This window comes from Polypterus senegalus, chromosome 5, assembly GCF_016835505.1.
Source record: "Polypterus senegalus isolate Bchr_013 chromosome 5, ASM1683550v1, whole genome shotgun sequence".
In the NCBI taxonomy this organism is placed as follows: domain Eukaryota; kingdom Metazoa; phylum Chordata; class Cladistia; order Polypteriformes; family Polypteridae; genus Polypterus; species Polypterus senegalus.
In genome coordinates, this window is record NC_053158.1 from 32,575,477 (window position 1) to 32,591,070 (window position 15,594).

At 39.1% G+C, this 15,594-nt stretch overlaps 1 protein-coding gene across 1 annotated transcript in view; it reads right to left on the minus strand.

Moving 5' to 3' along the window:
* LOC120530196 (coiled-coil domain-containing protein 178) overlaps nucleotides 1–15,594 on the minus strand; it is a 472,799-nt gene that overhangs the window by 256,574 nt on the left and 200,631 nt on the right. The window contains exon 17 of the mRNA XM_039754457.1: nucleotides 8,794–8,953. Coding sequence (XP_039610391.1) covers nucleotides 8,794–8,953 — 160 coding nt within the window. The remainder of the gene's footprint in view (nucleotides 1–8,793; nucleotides 8,954–15,594) is intronic.

Genomic DNA, 15,594 nt, shown 5'->3' on the forward strand with positions numbered 1-15,594 from the left:
CCCATACTAATCCCTGACCATCTTCGAAAGTGACAACAATGGGCACATGAGCATCAGAACTGGATCAATGGAAGAAGGCATGGTTCAATAAATCCAGTTTTCTATTGCATAATGTGGATGGCTGGGCAGGCACCCATGCTTTGTTTACCTGGGGAAGAGATGACACCAGAATGCACTGTGTTAAGGAAACAAGCCGGTGGAGGGAGTTTTAATGCTTTGTAAAATGTCCTGGTGGGAAACCCAGGACCTGGGCATTCATGTGGACATTAATGTGATGTTACAGAACCTTCAAGGCAATGGTATTCCCTGATGGAAATGGCATCTTTCTGCAGGATAATGCACCCTGCCACACTGCACAAAGTGTTTAGGAAAGGATTGATAAATATGAACTAGAGCTCAAGGGTTGCTCTTGGCTCAAAATTCTCCAGATCTTAATCCAATTTTGCAGCTGTTTTGATGTGTTGGAACAACATGGCTACTCTGTAACAACTAAACCTTGCAACTTAATGGAGTCCGAGGACTTGCTGTAAATGTTTTGGTGCCAGATACCACTGGACACTTTCAGAGGTCTTATAGAATCCATGCTTCATCATTGTGCCTGAGATGTCTTGTCAGCACAGGCAGTAGCAGCAACATATTAGGCAGGTGGTCATAATGTTTTGGCTCATCAAGGTAGATTTACAGTATACACAGATTGGTACATAACATCTGAATTATTAACCTACACTTGAATAGGTAAGAAGTGTAATATTATATATGTCCTAAATGTTCAGGGGCAACTGGGCGACAGATAACTCGGCGAAAAGACAAATGGGCGACAGACAACTCAGCGAAAAGACAACTGGGCGACAGACAACTCGGCGAAAACAAAATTCGGTGAAAAGACAACTTGCCGACATCCTTTACCAGTTAGGTAATAGTTAGGTTCAAAGAGATTTTTAATGATATGACAACATAAAGCTCCGGAAAATCCACAGAATCACCTGCTTTATGGGAGTCCCAATACGTTGAGAGTAAAGATATTCCTTAAGCCGTACTCACAGGTCACATTTTGTATTCTAAATAACATTATCATACAATTACAATCAAAACAATTTATATAAAGGATTAGCAATTTTGGTTGCAGAAGATAATGAAAGATAGAGTTTGTTCCATCTGCAGAATAAAGTTCGTTCATCAATTATATTAATTTATTTTCAATATTTTAAATCACGTTGTTATTTAAATATAATTAAAAAATCTCTTTGAAACTATTACCTAACTGGTAAAGGATGTCACCGAGCTGTATTTCGGCAAGTTGTTTCTTCACAGAATTGTCTTTTACCGACTTGTCTTTTCGCCAGGTTGTCTTTCAGTGACTTGTCTTTTTGCCGAGTTGTCTTTTCACCAAGTTGACTGCCGCCCAGTTGCCACCGAGCCGTCCTAAAGAACATCTTCACAACTAGCCATTAAAAACATGGTTGATGTAATATTGTGGTGACATCAAAGAACATTTACCAAATTAACCAATAGTAATTTGTTTTTATGTATTTGTTAAGTATTTATTGAAATTAACTGTCAAGGCAAGATCAGACTGTTGTTACAGTAGTTTTATCAATATGACAGCTAATTTATAATCATCCAGAATAAGGATTTAAACTTTAATTGTCAAAAGTAAAAATAAGTATATATACAGTATATACAGTATGTGATGGTGCGAGGAACCTCATCAGAACTGGCCGATGTTAAGAGTGGTGTTCCACAGGGGTCAGTGCTAGGGCCGCTGTTATTTTTAATATATATAAATGATTTAGATAGGAATATAAGTAACAAGCTGGTTAAGTTTGCAGATGATACCAAGATAGGTGGATTAGCAGATAATTTGGAATCCGTTATATCATTACAGAAGGACTTGGATAGCATACAGGCTTGGACAGATTTGTGGCAGATGAAATTTAATGTCGGTAAATGTAAAGTATTACACATAGGAAGTAAAAATATTAGGTTTGAATACACAATGGGCGGTCGGAAAATCGAGAGTACACCTTATGAGAAGGATTTAGGAGTCATAGTGGACTCCAAGCTATCAACTTCCAAACAGTGTTCAGAAGCCATTAAGAACGCTAACAGAATGTTAGGTTATATGGCACGATCTGTGGAGTACAAGTCCAAGGAGGTTATGCTCAACCTTTATAATGCACTGGTGAGGCCTCATCTTGAGTACTGTGTGCAGTTTTGGTCTCCAGGCTACAAAAAGGACATAGCAGCACTAGAAAAGGTCCAGAGAAGCGACTAGGCTGATTCCAGGTCTACAGGGGTTGAATTATGAGGAAAGATTAAAAGAGCTGAGCCTTTACAGTTTAAGTAAAAGAAGATTAAGAGGTGACATGATTGAAGTGTTTAAAATTATGAAGGGAATTAGTACAGTGGATAGAGACTTGTATTTTAAAATGAGCTCATCAAGAACACGGGGACACAGTTGGAAACTTAAGGGTAAATTTCGCACAAACATTAGGAAGTTTTTCTTTACACAAAGAACGATAAGACACTTGGAATAAGCTACCAAGTAGTGTGGTAGACAGTAAGACGTTAGGGACTTTCAAAACTCGACTTGATGTTTTCTTGGAGGAAACAAGTAGATAGGACTGGCGAGCTTTGTTGGGCTGAATGGCCTGTTCTCGTCTAGATTGTTCTAATTCTAATATATACTAGCAAAATACCCGCGCTTCACAGTGGCGAAGTACTGCATTAAAATTTTTATTAAGAAGAAAATTAAACCTTTTTACACTGAGGGAAAATATGCCAATAATTATTTGTTAAAGATCTCTTTGTATACCATGTTGTCAGTTCGGCCCTCTGGTTGTAACATGACCAAGCTGTGCGCTGAGCTTACTCTTTAATCGGTTTAAGTTTCATGGTTTGTTTCAATGACGACAGTATTTGCAGGATTTGTTGTGTTGAAGTGACATTCGGCATCTGTCAAGCGTTGTAAGCACACAACCGATTTCATCGATAAAATCACATCCAGCTTTTGAGAGTTTAAACATTCATAAACATCAAAGTGTCCACTACTGAAATCGTCACCTGTGAATCTAAGATGTTTAAGAGGCATTGGTGGTTGTCGAAAGGTGTAAAATATTTGGCCATTTCGGTACACTTGAAAGCGACAACCGAACAATTCAGCGGCAGCCATCAACTCACATGCAGAACCACAGGTGAAGGGCTTAAGCATTTCACTCTTCTAGTGCTCCTGTGTAGTATAATTATCTCCTGTACCGTCATCAGTCCACACCTTGAACCTGTCCCAGTCATTCAGTACATAAGACACAATGTTCCTCCGGATATCAAGAGTGAGCCTGATATGGCCGTGCAATATGTAACAAAGAGAATGGAAAAGGCAGGCGCCATCTCCGGGCATGGAAGCCACTCGGTAAGTGACAGTTCTTTGATCGATGGTGATCACCTCGATAGACATGGTAATGGGGGTATGGTTGGAATGATAAAGGAAATGGGTACCTGAGAAATGTAAAGTAAGTCTAAAATACCTATACAATAACTATAATTGTAATAAACAAACAATGAAACAGCGGAGAAGCCGTGGATTAAACAAAAAGGCTGTAGTTATCAGTAGGGAGACGTGAATCCTGTGGCGAAGCAAGGAAGGGAATGTAGAGACCGGAGCGACGGATGGTCTTATATAGGCAGGCAGCCAACAACATGGGAGGCGTTGGGATGGGGGACCCAATGCCACCTCACACGGTGGCTGAGCTGCAGGCTATGGACGTATATATGTACGTAAGTAGGATTCAGTTAGCGTTGGGAACCCGTGTACCAAATTTCTTGAAGATGGGCCCATAAGTAACAAAGTCTGTTGAAAAGTTCAATATAGCGGCCAACAGTGGCATCATACCACCGAAAGAAGTACGTACATTGATTTCGGTTAGTGCAGGGAAGCCGCCTACCAAATTTCGAGAAGATGGGGCCATAAATAAGAAAATTCAACATGGCGGACATTGTTGACCGTTATGATCGTTACGCGTATAATTTCGAAATGAAACCTGCTAAACTTTTGTAAGTAAGCTGTAAGGAATGAGCCTGCCAAATTTCAGCCTTCTACCGACACGGGAAGTTGGAGAATTAGTGACGTTGGAAAGTTCAATATGGTGGCTGACAGTGGCTTCATACCAACGAAATAAGTACGTACATCGGTTTCCATTAAAAGTTCAATTTGGCGGCCGACAGTGGCATCATACCACCGAAATAAGTACCAAATTTCTGCATTCTACCTACACGGGAAGTTGGAGAATTAGTGACGTTGGAAAATTCAACTAGGCGGCTGACAGTGGCGTCATATCACCGAAATAAGTATGTACATTGGTTTCGGTTAGCACAGGGAAGCCGCCTACCAAATTTCGTGAAGATGGGGCCATGAATAAGAAAGTTCAACATGGCGGACCATTGTCGACCATTATGACCGTTACGCGTAGAATTTCTAAATGAAACCTGCTTAACTTTTCTAAGTAAGCTGTAAGGATTGAGCCTGCCAAATTTCAGCCTTCTACCTACACGGGAAGTTGGAGAATTAGTGACGTTGGAAAGTTCAATATGGCGGCCAACACTGGCGTCATTCCACCGAAATAAGTACGTACATCGGTTTCGGTAAGCGCAGGGAAGCCGTCTACCAAATTTCATGAAGATGGGGCCATAAATAAGAAAGTTTAACATGGCGGACGTTGTTGACCGTTAGTGAGTCAGTGAGGGCTTTGCCTTTCATTAGTATAGATATATGCATGCAAAATTACAATAAATCGATACTAATAAAAGGAAAAGCCCTCACTGACTGACTGACTGACTCATCACTAATTCTCCAACTTCCCGTGTAGGTAGGAGGCTGAAATTTGGCAGGTTCATTCCTACATACAGCTTACTTACAAAAGTTAGGCAGGTTTCATTTCGAAATTCTAAACGTAATGGTCATAACTGGAACCTACTTCTGTACATATATACGGCCATAGCCTGCAGCTCGGTGGCCGTGTGAGGCGAAGTTGCGTCCCTCATCGTCACCCCCCCCCACGTAATTGAGTGCCTGCCCATATAAGGCCGTCCGTCGGCAGCAATTCAATAGACACGCTGCCGCTAAATATTCGCGGGTGAAGGACTGTGCTTATGCAAATGAAGATGAGATAGTCAGGGATAGACTAGTGTTTGGCACAAACTCAGCGAAAGTGCGAGAGAAACTTTTAAGTGCCGGGTCTTAGCTAACATTAAATAAAGGCGTGGACATCGCAAGATCGCACGAGATAGAACAAGCACAGCTGAGAACCTTGGATGCATGTACTCCGAGCAGCTCACGTGAACTGACTGTGAACGCAGTACGCAGAGAACAAGGAAGAGCAAAGAACGCTGAACAAAAAATGCATTACACAATTGAGAAGGCAGCAAAAGAATATGAAGCGAGTGACGCATACAAGCATATTCATAAGTGCAGCTACTGCGGAAACAAAGCACTGTGTAAACCTTAAATTTAAATTAAGTTCATAGACATGCTGCTGCTGGCGTTTGTTATGCCTACGACGAATATGATATTCGTTAGATACAAGTTTAAAGAGAAGACACATTGCCGAGTCTGAGCTAACATTAAATAAAGCCATGGACATCGCAAGATCGCACGAGATAGCACAAGCACAGCTGAGAACCTTGGATGCATGTACTCCGAGCAGCTCACATGAACTGACTGTGAACGCAGTACGCAGAGAACAAGGAAGAGCAAAGAACGCTGAACAAAAAATGCATTACACAATTGAGAAGGCAGCAAAAGAATATGAAGCGAGTGACGCATACAAGCATATTCATAAGTGCAGCTACTGCGGAAACAAAGCACTGTGTAAACCTTAAATTTAAATTAAGTTCATAGACACGCTGCTGCTGGCGTTTGTTACGCCTACGACGAATATGATATTCGTTAGATACAAGTTTAAAGAGAAGACACATTGCCGAGTCTGAGCTAACATTAAATAAAGCCATGGATATCGCAAGATCGCACGAGATAGCACAAGCACAGCTGAGAACCTTTGATGCATGTACTCCGAGCGGCTGACGTGAACTGACTTTGCAGGACCGGGAAAGTTAAACCTGTGGATGCAGTGTGTGATGTCTCAGATAAAGAGGAAGACGAGCTGTTTATTGATGCAGTAAGAAAGGAACAACCCTCTGAATCTGAACAAGCCTTTGTAGACATATGAATAGGAAAGCAAGGTGTAAAGCATGAGTTTAAATTAAGTTCATAGACACGCTGCCGCTAAATATTCGCCGGCAAATCCACAACTGGGAATGCCTGTTAAACGAACCTGATTAAATGAAATAATGATAATCAAATCCTTGATGACAGCAACACTCATAACAGTGACCAAACAATGACATTGACAATCATGTTATGTTATTTTTAAAATGTTTTCTTTTCTTTTTCATAAATTCTTTAACACACTACTTCTCCGCTGCGAAGCGCGGGTATTTTGCTAGTTAACAATATAACAATACAATACATATCATACCTTTAATATTTTTTTCAGATTCCAGATATTTGCAAATTAAATTACACAAAATTGTGAATTTTATTAATTAATTAACTGACCACCGTAATTTCCAAAAATGTCTACTAGCACTTTGATGGTCACTAAGTCTTTTGTTTATTTGTCCCATTTTATCCTTACACATTTATGCAGAGTGTTGCATCAAATTATGAAAAAGATGGATTATATGAAATCAAAAAGTTGAATCAGTGTGTAGACTTGACAAGTGATGTAAAATATGCAAAAAGGTTCTGGTCCGCAAAACACATGAAAAAAAACCACTTACATGTTTATGGAAAACAATTCCAGTTGCAATTTTGCATATATAAATGTATTAAAAACAGAGGAACACTCCTCATTTAGAGAAAAGCCAAGCAAAATGACACCTTTTATTGGCTAATTAAAAAGACTACAATATGCAAGCTTTCAAGGCATCTCAGGCCCCTTCTTCAGGCAAGATGTAATACAGAAACTGGAGTTCCCTGTGTTTATATACACACTAGGACAAGAAACAACATTGATAAATCTTTAAATGAGAAATCTTAAATGTAAAAAATTAATAGATTCATTCAGGCTAGGGTTTATTTAACACTAGAATTACCAGAGCCTACGAAAAAATTTGCAGATCCATCCCACCTTAAAACACTTCGCACCTCCCCGTCAACATCCTTTGTCCTTTAAATGTGTTGATAAGCAGCAAACAGCAAGCAGCCTGCTATCACATCCCCCTACCCCACACAGTTTTCTCAGCTCAAGTCTGTTTACCTGCGTGTCAGTCAGAAGTCAAGCAAAATGACACCTTTTATAAATACTATATCGTTATTTGGAACACTTGCATTTTATGTGTGTTCCGTGTCTACAACGATCTATGTAAACACATAGTGAAAACAAACGTTTTTCATGTTTTAGTAATAATTGACAAAATGTAGACATGAAGTGCATAATGTTTGAAGTCTGAATTCCAAATATCAAAGAAACACTTTCACAAAAGGTACAAATATAACAGAACAAATGAACTTCCATTTAAAAATATAACTGCAGAAAAAGAACCCACGTTAGGGTGTGACATTGACACACATTTGCTATGACAGCTTTGGTGGCGCAACGGTATCAACTTTTGACTGGTAATCAAAGCTTCACGGTTTTGATCCCGGACGAGTCCGTTTTGAGAAGTGAGCTGCTCATATTCTTACTATTTTAGAATAAAAACATACAAAGGTGTCATTTTGCTTGACTTCTCACTCTATACAACTCTAAGCAAGGTAGGTAAACAGACTTGAGCTAAGAAAACTGTGCGGGGTGGGGGGATGTGATAGCAGCTCCTTGCTGTTTGCTGCTTATCAACACATTTAAAGGACAAAAGATGCTGACGGAGAGGTGCGAAGCATTTTAAGGTGGGACAGATCTATGAGTTTTTTTGTAGGTTCTGGTAATTCTAGTGTTAACAAGAGAGAGAAGAGCAATGTATGGTCAAGATCTTTGGATAAGATAACTGACACTGCACTCTATGTGGGAGAAACTGGACAAACACTCCGCCAGAGAATGAATTTACACAGGTTACACATTAAACGTGATAACACAGATGTTCCTGTAGCGGCCCACTTCAACACCCATGGACACTGTGAGAGGGACTTTAAAGTCACAGTGCTTATGGGCAACTTCAAAACACAGCACGAGAGGACAGAATGGGAAGTTAAACTCATGCTAAAATTTAATACATGACAACATGGCTTGAATAAAGACAAGAGTTTTATGGCCAGATATGAGGATTGTTTACATCTCTCAGAATGACACAGACAACCTGTCTACACATCCACATTGTTTTGAAAAAATCATTACAAACTGCAAAAGACTTTGTTGGACAGTTATCTTATCTATTAATTTTTTAACATTTAAGATTTCTCATTTAAAGATTTACCAATGTTGTTTCTTGTCCTAGTGTGTGTATAAACACAGGGAACTCCAGTTTCTGTATTACGATATGCCTGAAGAAGGGGCCTGCGTTGCCTCAAAAGCTTGCATATTGTAATCTTTTTAGTTAGCCAATAAAAGGTGTCATTTTGCTTGGCTTTTCTCTACATTCATAATGACTAACAGGGTATAACACCCTAGTACTCCTCATTTAGAGTGTTTTCATTTTTATTTACAGTACAGTGTACAACACCAAATAGACATTTCTTAAAAAATTAGGAAAATCAGTTGTCCTACCTTTACTGGTGTTGCTAACGCTGTATGCCTTTCTTACCTTAATTTTTTCCAGTGTTTTCTGCCTGTTTTTTAAAAGGATGCTATGTGTTTCATCAGTTAGCTTCATCCTCTGATTTGAGTTTGTTATTTCAGATTGCAAATCCTTTATTAAACTGACAGCTTGTTGGTATTTGAATTCTGCAGTATTGCAATCAGTCCTAAATTAAAAAAAATACAAAAAGCTATAATAATCTTAATATACAACAAGACTATACAAGCAGACAATTAAATATATAATATATCTGGATATATCTCTTTCCATTTTCCAGTCATTGACTGTGGCAGCATCAGGTGCAAGATCAGAACAAACCCTGGATGGGAAAAAAAAAACTATTATTAAAAACAAAATAAAACAGCTTTTTCTAACTGTGGATCACAATAATAGGACAAAGGACAGTTCCTAGTGATGACTGGCAGATGTCCTTGTCTGTTGGGGGACCACCCATGAAACATATGGAACACAACACAGACGAAGAAAATATCAACAGGTAAATAACGAAAGTAATATTAACAGTGATAAAGGGTTTAACAAAGAACAAGAAGACACAAAACATAGATTTTAAACCCAGCTACAGGTGGATTCCTGTCTGAATTATAACACGTTTAAACTCTGGTCCCAGTATTTCACAGTACCTTATTAAGGAAAGTAATTCACACAAATCGCTAGACATTTCTGAATCATTACACTGCTGCACTTGTACACTGTCTGACTGAGGTGAATAGGTAGTAGCTTTCTATAAATATAAAGTAAATAGTAGTTGACCAGCATAGCCTGTCATTTTACCTTTGGTAGATTTGACTTTTTTCAGCATGTCACGCTCCTCAATCATTTTCTAGAAATCTTTGTGGAAACAGTTGAAGTACAGTGTATTTTTTATATTTGTCAAGTTCTTTCCCATTATTTGAACTCCACAAACCTAACTGCCCATGTTGGTTGTGTACTAACTCTTGTTACTGTCTAAGCCATCCTCAAAGTATTCCGTGACAGTAATTTTCCAGTTACGGTATTTCCATGTTCCAAACATGTTCTTTCTAGATAGCCAACAACCATTGTGCTCATTAAGCTACACAGCCATGGAGTGCGTAGTCAATTTTTGAAAGAAAAGTGACAGCCAACAGTAGGCTACTGGTAATTGTTTTATTTTAAAAGTAGAAAAAACACACTTTTGTTTACACCCATTTTAATTCTATTTGAGCTTTAAGGTTTGATTTCAGTTCAGTTTTCATTTTTCACTTAGCAATTAAATTTGTTTTTATTTCAATTAGCCAGATGCTGTTTTAGTTGTTTAAGTTATAATTTTTCGCCAATAATCAATAACATTCACATAAGGCTGACATACTATAGAGTTTTCAGTTAACCTAACTGGCACATACTGTAAATTAGATGTGGGAAGAACGAGGGTGTGCACAGAGGAAAGCCAAACAGACACAAAGAAATCATGCAAATGCCTGACAGATAATGACTGGGAGAGATTTCAAACTCACGATTGTGGAACTGCAAGGGAAAAGCACTAATCAGTGTGCCAATTGGTTAGATGTAAGAAGGAACGTATCAGCACTTAAACTATTTTATCATTTGTGTGGTGACATCATTATCTGCTGTTCTTTGCTCCTTTTGCTGCAGTGTCGCACATTGTCAGGGTTTCAGCTTGCATGCACCTTCATGAACAATATGATTCTGCAGTGCATTACACTGTCATGATCTGAGTGGTATTTTATTTTTTTTTAAATTGTTCACAATGACTGCATTTATTTTTTGTTGAGAATTATTTATAACATAAGTAATTTGGGTGGCACGGTGGCACAGTGGATGCACTGCTAGCTTACAATAAGGAGACCAGGGTTTGTATCCCAGATCCTCCCTGTGTGGAGTTTGCATGTTCTTCTAGGGCCTGTATGAGTTTCCTTCGGGTGCTCCAGTTTCCTCCAACAGTCCAAAGACATACTGGTTAAGTGAACTGGTGATGCCTTAGTGTGGGTCTGTGTGTGTTTACCATGTGATGGACTGGCACCCTGTACCGGATATGCTCCTGCTTTGCGCACTCTGCTAGCTGGGATGGGCTCCATCCACAAAAATGACATGGCAGGTTTGTTTTGTAGTGGCACCCTTTTTCTTTGTGATATGGACGTCTCTATTTTGTGTATTCTGTCTGGTGCGGTTTCCATGCAGTTGCAAGATCAACCAGAAGTGTGCAGTGCATGGCATCACCAGGCCAAGGCTATAAAGTTCAGTGTCATGCCCTTCCTGGTATGTCCATGTTTGTGAGTGGGGGGCTCCACACCTTCCAGTAGCTACGTCTGTTCTTCCCTCCCCGTGACTTGGGAGTACTTCCGGGCTATATGGGAAACAAAAATCTCCTTGTCTCCCTGCAGCGTCACACGGTGGCACCCATGGTACCCAGCAGGGTTGTGTAGCCAAACTCCATCTTCCATGATGTCCTGCGGGAATCCGGGGCACCTCTAGGCTGTAGGGAAGACGCCATCTAGCGTTCTGGGTGTGTCGGCTGGGATGAGCTGCCGGCCGTCCATCACACTGAATACAACAAAGAAAAAACTAGCACGAGTGTATAAATCAGATTTTTCGCAGCAAATTCTTTTGCTAACTGACTACAACTTTTATTTTACGTTTTAGATCTCCTTAAAGTATTATGGTTATCGACTATTCCTTTTCACTGTTTGATTTACAATTTTGGTTTCACATTTTGAGCTTGTTTATTTATTAGAGTACTAGCACAATACCCGCGCTTCGCAGCGGAGAAGTAGTGTGTTAAAGAAGCAATGAAAAAGAAAAGGAAACATTTTGAAAATAACGTAAAATGTTTGTCAATGTAATTGTTTTGTCACTGTTATGAGTGTTTGTCTCATATATATATATATATATATATATATATATATATACACACACACACACATATAAACATATATATATACATATCCATACATATATACATACATATCTATATATATATATACATACATATATATATATACATACGCACGTATATATAAACATATATATACATACATATCTACATATATACATATACACACACACACACACACACAAACAAATATATATATATATATATATTGTCACACACGTGCGCATGGGAGGCAGCTAAAGGGCTTAAGTGAAGGCAATTCGGAGGCATGCCGGGTGTGGCAGAGTGCACTGACTCTTTTCTCCCTTGCCTGTAGACCATTCCCGGGGGATTTCACCTGGCTCTCCTGACATCACTTCCGGGACTGAGCCAATGGAAGTCGGCCACACCAGCTCCAGTCCCTCTGATGTCACGTCCGCTATGAACCAATGGTGAAAGACCACGTGCGGATCCATATGACCTCACTTCCTGTCTCCCCCTTTAAAACCTGCCCCTTTTCCTTTGTTTCCTCAGTCTTGTTTTGGACTCAGTTGAATGCACTTCAGTGCTGATTATTTGTTAAAACGACTTTTGCAGCCAGGATACCACATTATACGGGTGGCTGCCCCAAACCTTTATCTGTCCATGTCTCGTTCTTGTGACAATATATATATATATATATATACACATATATACAGCCTTTGGGGTACAAACAACTGTTGCTGGGGGTGGGAGAATCCATGAAGGAAAAAAAATGAAAAACATTATTTGTACAAAATCTTAATTTATTTATCCATTCCTAAATAATTAAATGGGCAGGCTATTTCGTATCAGTGCAATTCGCTGCTTGTTAAAACGGATGACTCCCGCTCTTACGTTCAAGTCTGCGTGGATATTATGAACTATCGTTTCTGTTCAAGTTCTATTTAAATTTTAAATAGAAGGAATTTTTATTTAGTCGACAGAATATTATTCGGAATAAATTAACTCAAACCTTAAATAACTTATAATATTTTGCTCTCCATAAAAATATATCCTGTCTAAATTATACAAGTTAGAAATAAAGTAAACGTTAAAAGAACAAACATTCAAATTTCTTTACTCTTATGTAATTTTATATAAAAAATAAACTTAAATTTTAAATATCCCAAAAGATTTTGCTCTCCATAAAAATATATCCTGTCAAAATTATACAAATTCAAATATGAACATGGTGCATAACAAAACCTGGAAATATAAATAAAATTTGTTCTTTTCAGCAATAACAAATCAAATCATTCAGTTGTCTTTGCTCATATGTCATTTTATCAGAGCTGGACGCCTGGCATCTTTTTTTGGCAACAAGTTCGTTTATGTTTGGTGTGAGGTTCTGTGTTGTGGAGATTCTCAGGATGGACTGCAGGTGCTCATCAGTGAGGCGACTCCTGTGTGCTGTTTTGTTAGTCTTCATCACTGAGAAGAGCTTCTCACACAGATATGTGCTACCAAACATGCACAAGGTTCGAGCCGCATGTAGACGGAGCTGGAGCATTTGTGCGGGAATGGAGTGAATAAACTGTGCGGGCCGTGCAGTATTGTACTTTGCCTTCAGTGTGCCATTACACTGCAGCTCAATCACCTCCATCTGAATCTGCACAGGTGCAGTTTCCACATCGACAGCAAATGGGTTGCAAACAACTCAAAATTCTTTTTTTGTTCTTCAAAGTCACCAAAGTACCGTGCGAACTCAGTGCGCTCAGTTTATCAGCAAAGTGCGTATTTGGGAACACCATTGTGCCAACTTGGTTCAACATTACTTGGCAACAGGGAAAGTGGGGCAAGTTGCACTGGTGCATTTGTGTCTCCCATAAAAGCAGCTTCACTTGAAATCACTTTGTGATTTTGCGGGTAAAACGTCTGCTGAAGTGTCAGATTCTTCTTTAACTCTTCTGCTTTCTGTATCTTGTGCATTGCATTCAGGTCTTTCAGGTTATCTTGATGTTTTGTCTCATAGTGCCAACTTAGATTAAATTCTGTAATTACAGCCACATTAGCTCCACAAATGAGACACACAGGTTTACCGCAATGTCAGTAAACATATACTCAGCCTCCCATCGGTTTTTAAAGGCTCTATGTTCAGAATCACCTTTTCTCTTTGGCATCGTGTGGGCTAGCTTTGCAATAACTTGCAGCATCATAAGCTAGACTTGATTAACGCAGTAAGTGTTCGGCAAGGCAGCTAAAGCGCTGCATTATGGGATCTGTAGTTTATTGTGTTACCAGCTTCATATCCCGGGCCATTAATAACAATAATACAGTATATAAAATGATCTCGCGGGCGGTAATATAATTACACGCCGGGCCGGATGTGGCCCGTGGGCCTTGAGTTTGACACATATGGACTAAATAGAACTTGAAAAGAAAAATTTTTTCGAATGTGATCGCACAATTCAGATCGAGTTGACGCACTACAGTACATCGAGCCCGCGTGCTATTGTGGTTTTGCCTGTGTGCCTCAATAAGTTACCCTCCCCTCGCTCTTACTTTTTTACCGTTCATCTAATGAATACACTTAGTATGGCTTTACCAAAACAATCATTGATCGCGATTAAAGTATCCATTATTCATGAAGTTTCAATTGGTGATCTGTCTTTCTGCGTTAACCGCATATTTTTTCATACGTCTCAAACCAAGGGGATGCGAAGGTAAAATCGAGAAGCGCGCGTACATACTTAGCGCATCCCCTCTCGGGAATCGAACCTCGGATGTCAGCGCTTGAAGCGAAAGCTCTACTATTGCGCCACGGCGTGTGGTTTGTCTATTTGACCGTAGCAGTGTAATTCGGTTTTTGTTCAGCACTCTTTGGAACTGCTGCTTTTTGTCTGCGCACTGCGTCAGTTCACGTGAGCCGCTGAATATGGTTTTATATGTCACTCGCTCGCTTCTAATTGTTTCGCTGCCTTCTTAATTATATAATGCATGTTTTCTTCAGCGCTTTTTGTACCTGTTCCTGGTTTTCTACGTAATGCGTGATTACGTGAGAGGTGTGATGACGTCACACGAAACTCTGCCCCCCACGGCTTTCGAGCTCAACTTCATTACAGTAAATGGGGAAAAATAGCTTCTAGTTATGACCATTATACATTGAATTTCGAAATGAAACCTGCCCAACTTTTGTAAGGAAGCTGTAAGGAATGAGCCTGCCAAATTTCAGCCTTCTACCTACACGGGAAGTTGGAGAATTAGTGATGAGTTAGTCAGTGAGGGCTTTGCCTTTTATTAGTATAGATTATCTTTCCAGTATTGACCTTTACCTTTTCATAAAACCAATTCTTCTCCTGGTTTATTTTTTTAAATACTGCTGCCAGCCAGTGGAGTCAATACATAAGCATTTTGTTTCACTCTTGGTTTTTGACTTTATGCCTATTTGGAGACTCTGGGCTTGTTTTGCCCTTTGGTTCTATTTAGTTCATTCTGTTAGTAAAAACTGACACTTGCTGGCTGTCCATTTTTTTTTAATCTTACTATTTCTTAAATATAATTTCTTTTTCTCATTTGTATTTGCCTGAAGCTCTTTACCACATCTTTATAGACCACAGCTAGACATCAGAAATACGCACTTCTTTTTTAAAGTTATATTTTTGTAGAAAAACATTTTATATTTGTTTTTCATTTAAATAGTGCTAGTTACTAGACCTAATTAAAAGACAAAAAAGCTGATGTCAGCATTTAGATAAATAAAAGCTGAAATTTCAGGGTTTTTAAATATTTGATATCTGTTGTATATAATATAGTACCACTCAAAGCATATGGGCTCATACACACCCATACCAAAAGAGTTAACAGTAAGGGGCAAATACACATGAATAAAAAAGGGAAAAAACAATTCCTTTGTGAATGGTGTTGCATCAGGTTATTACACTCGTGCCACTAAAGTGAACTGTTCACTAATTCTGGCA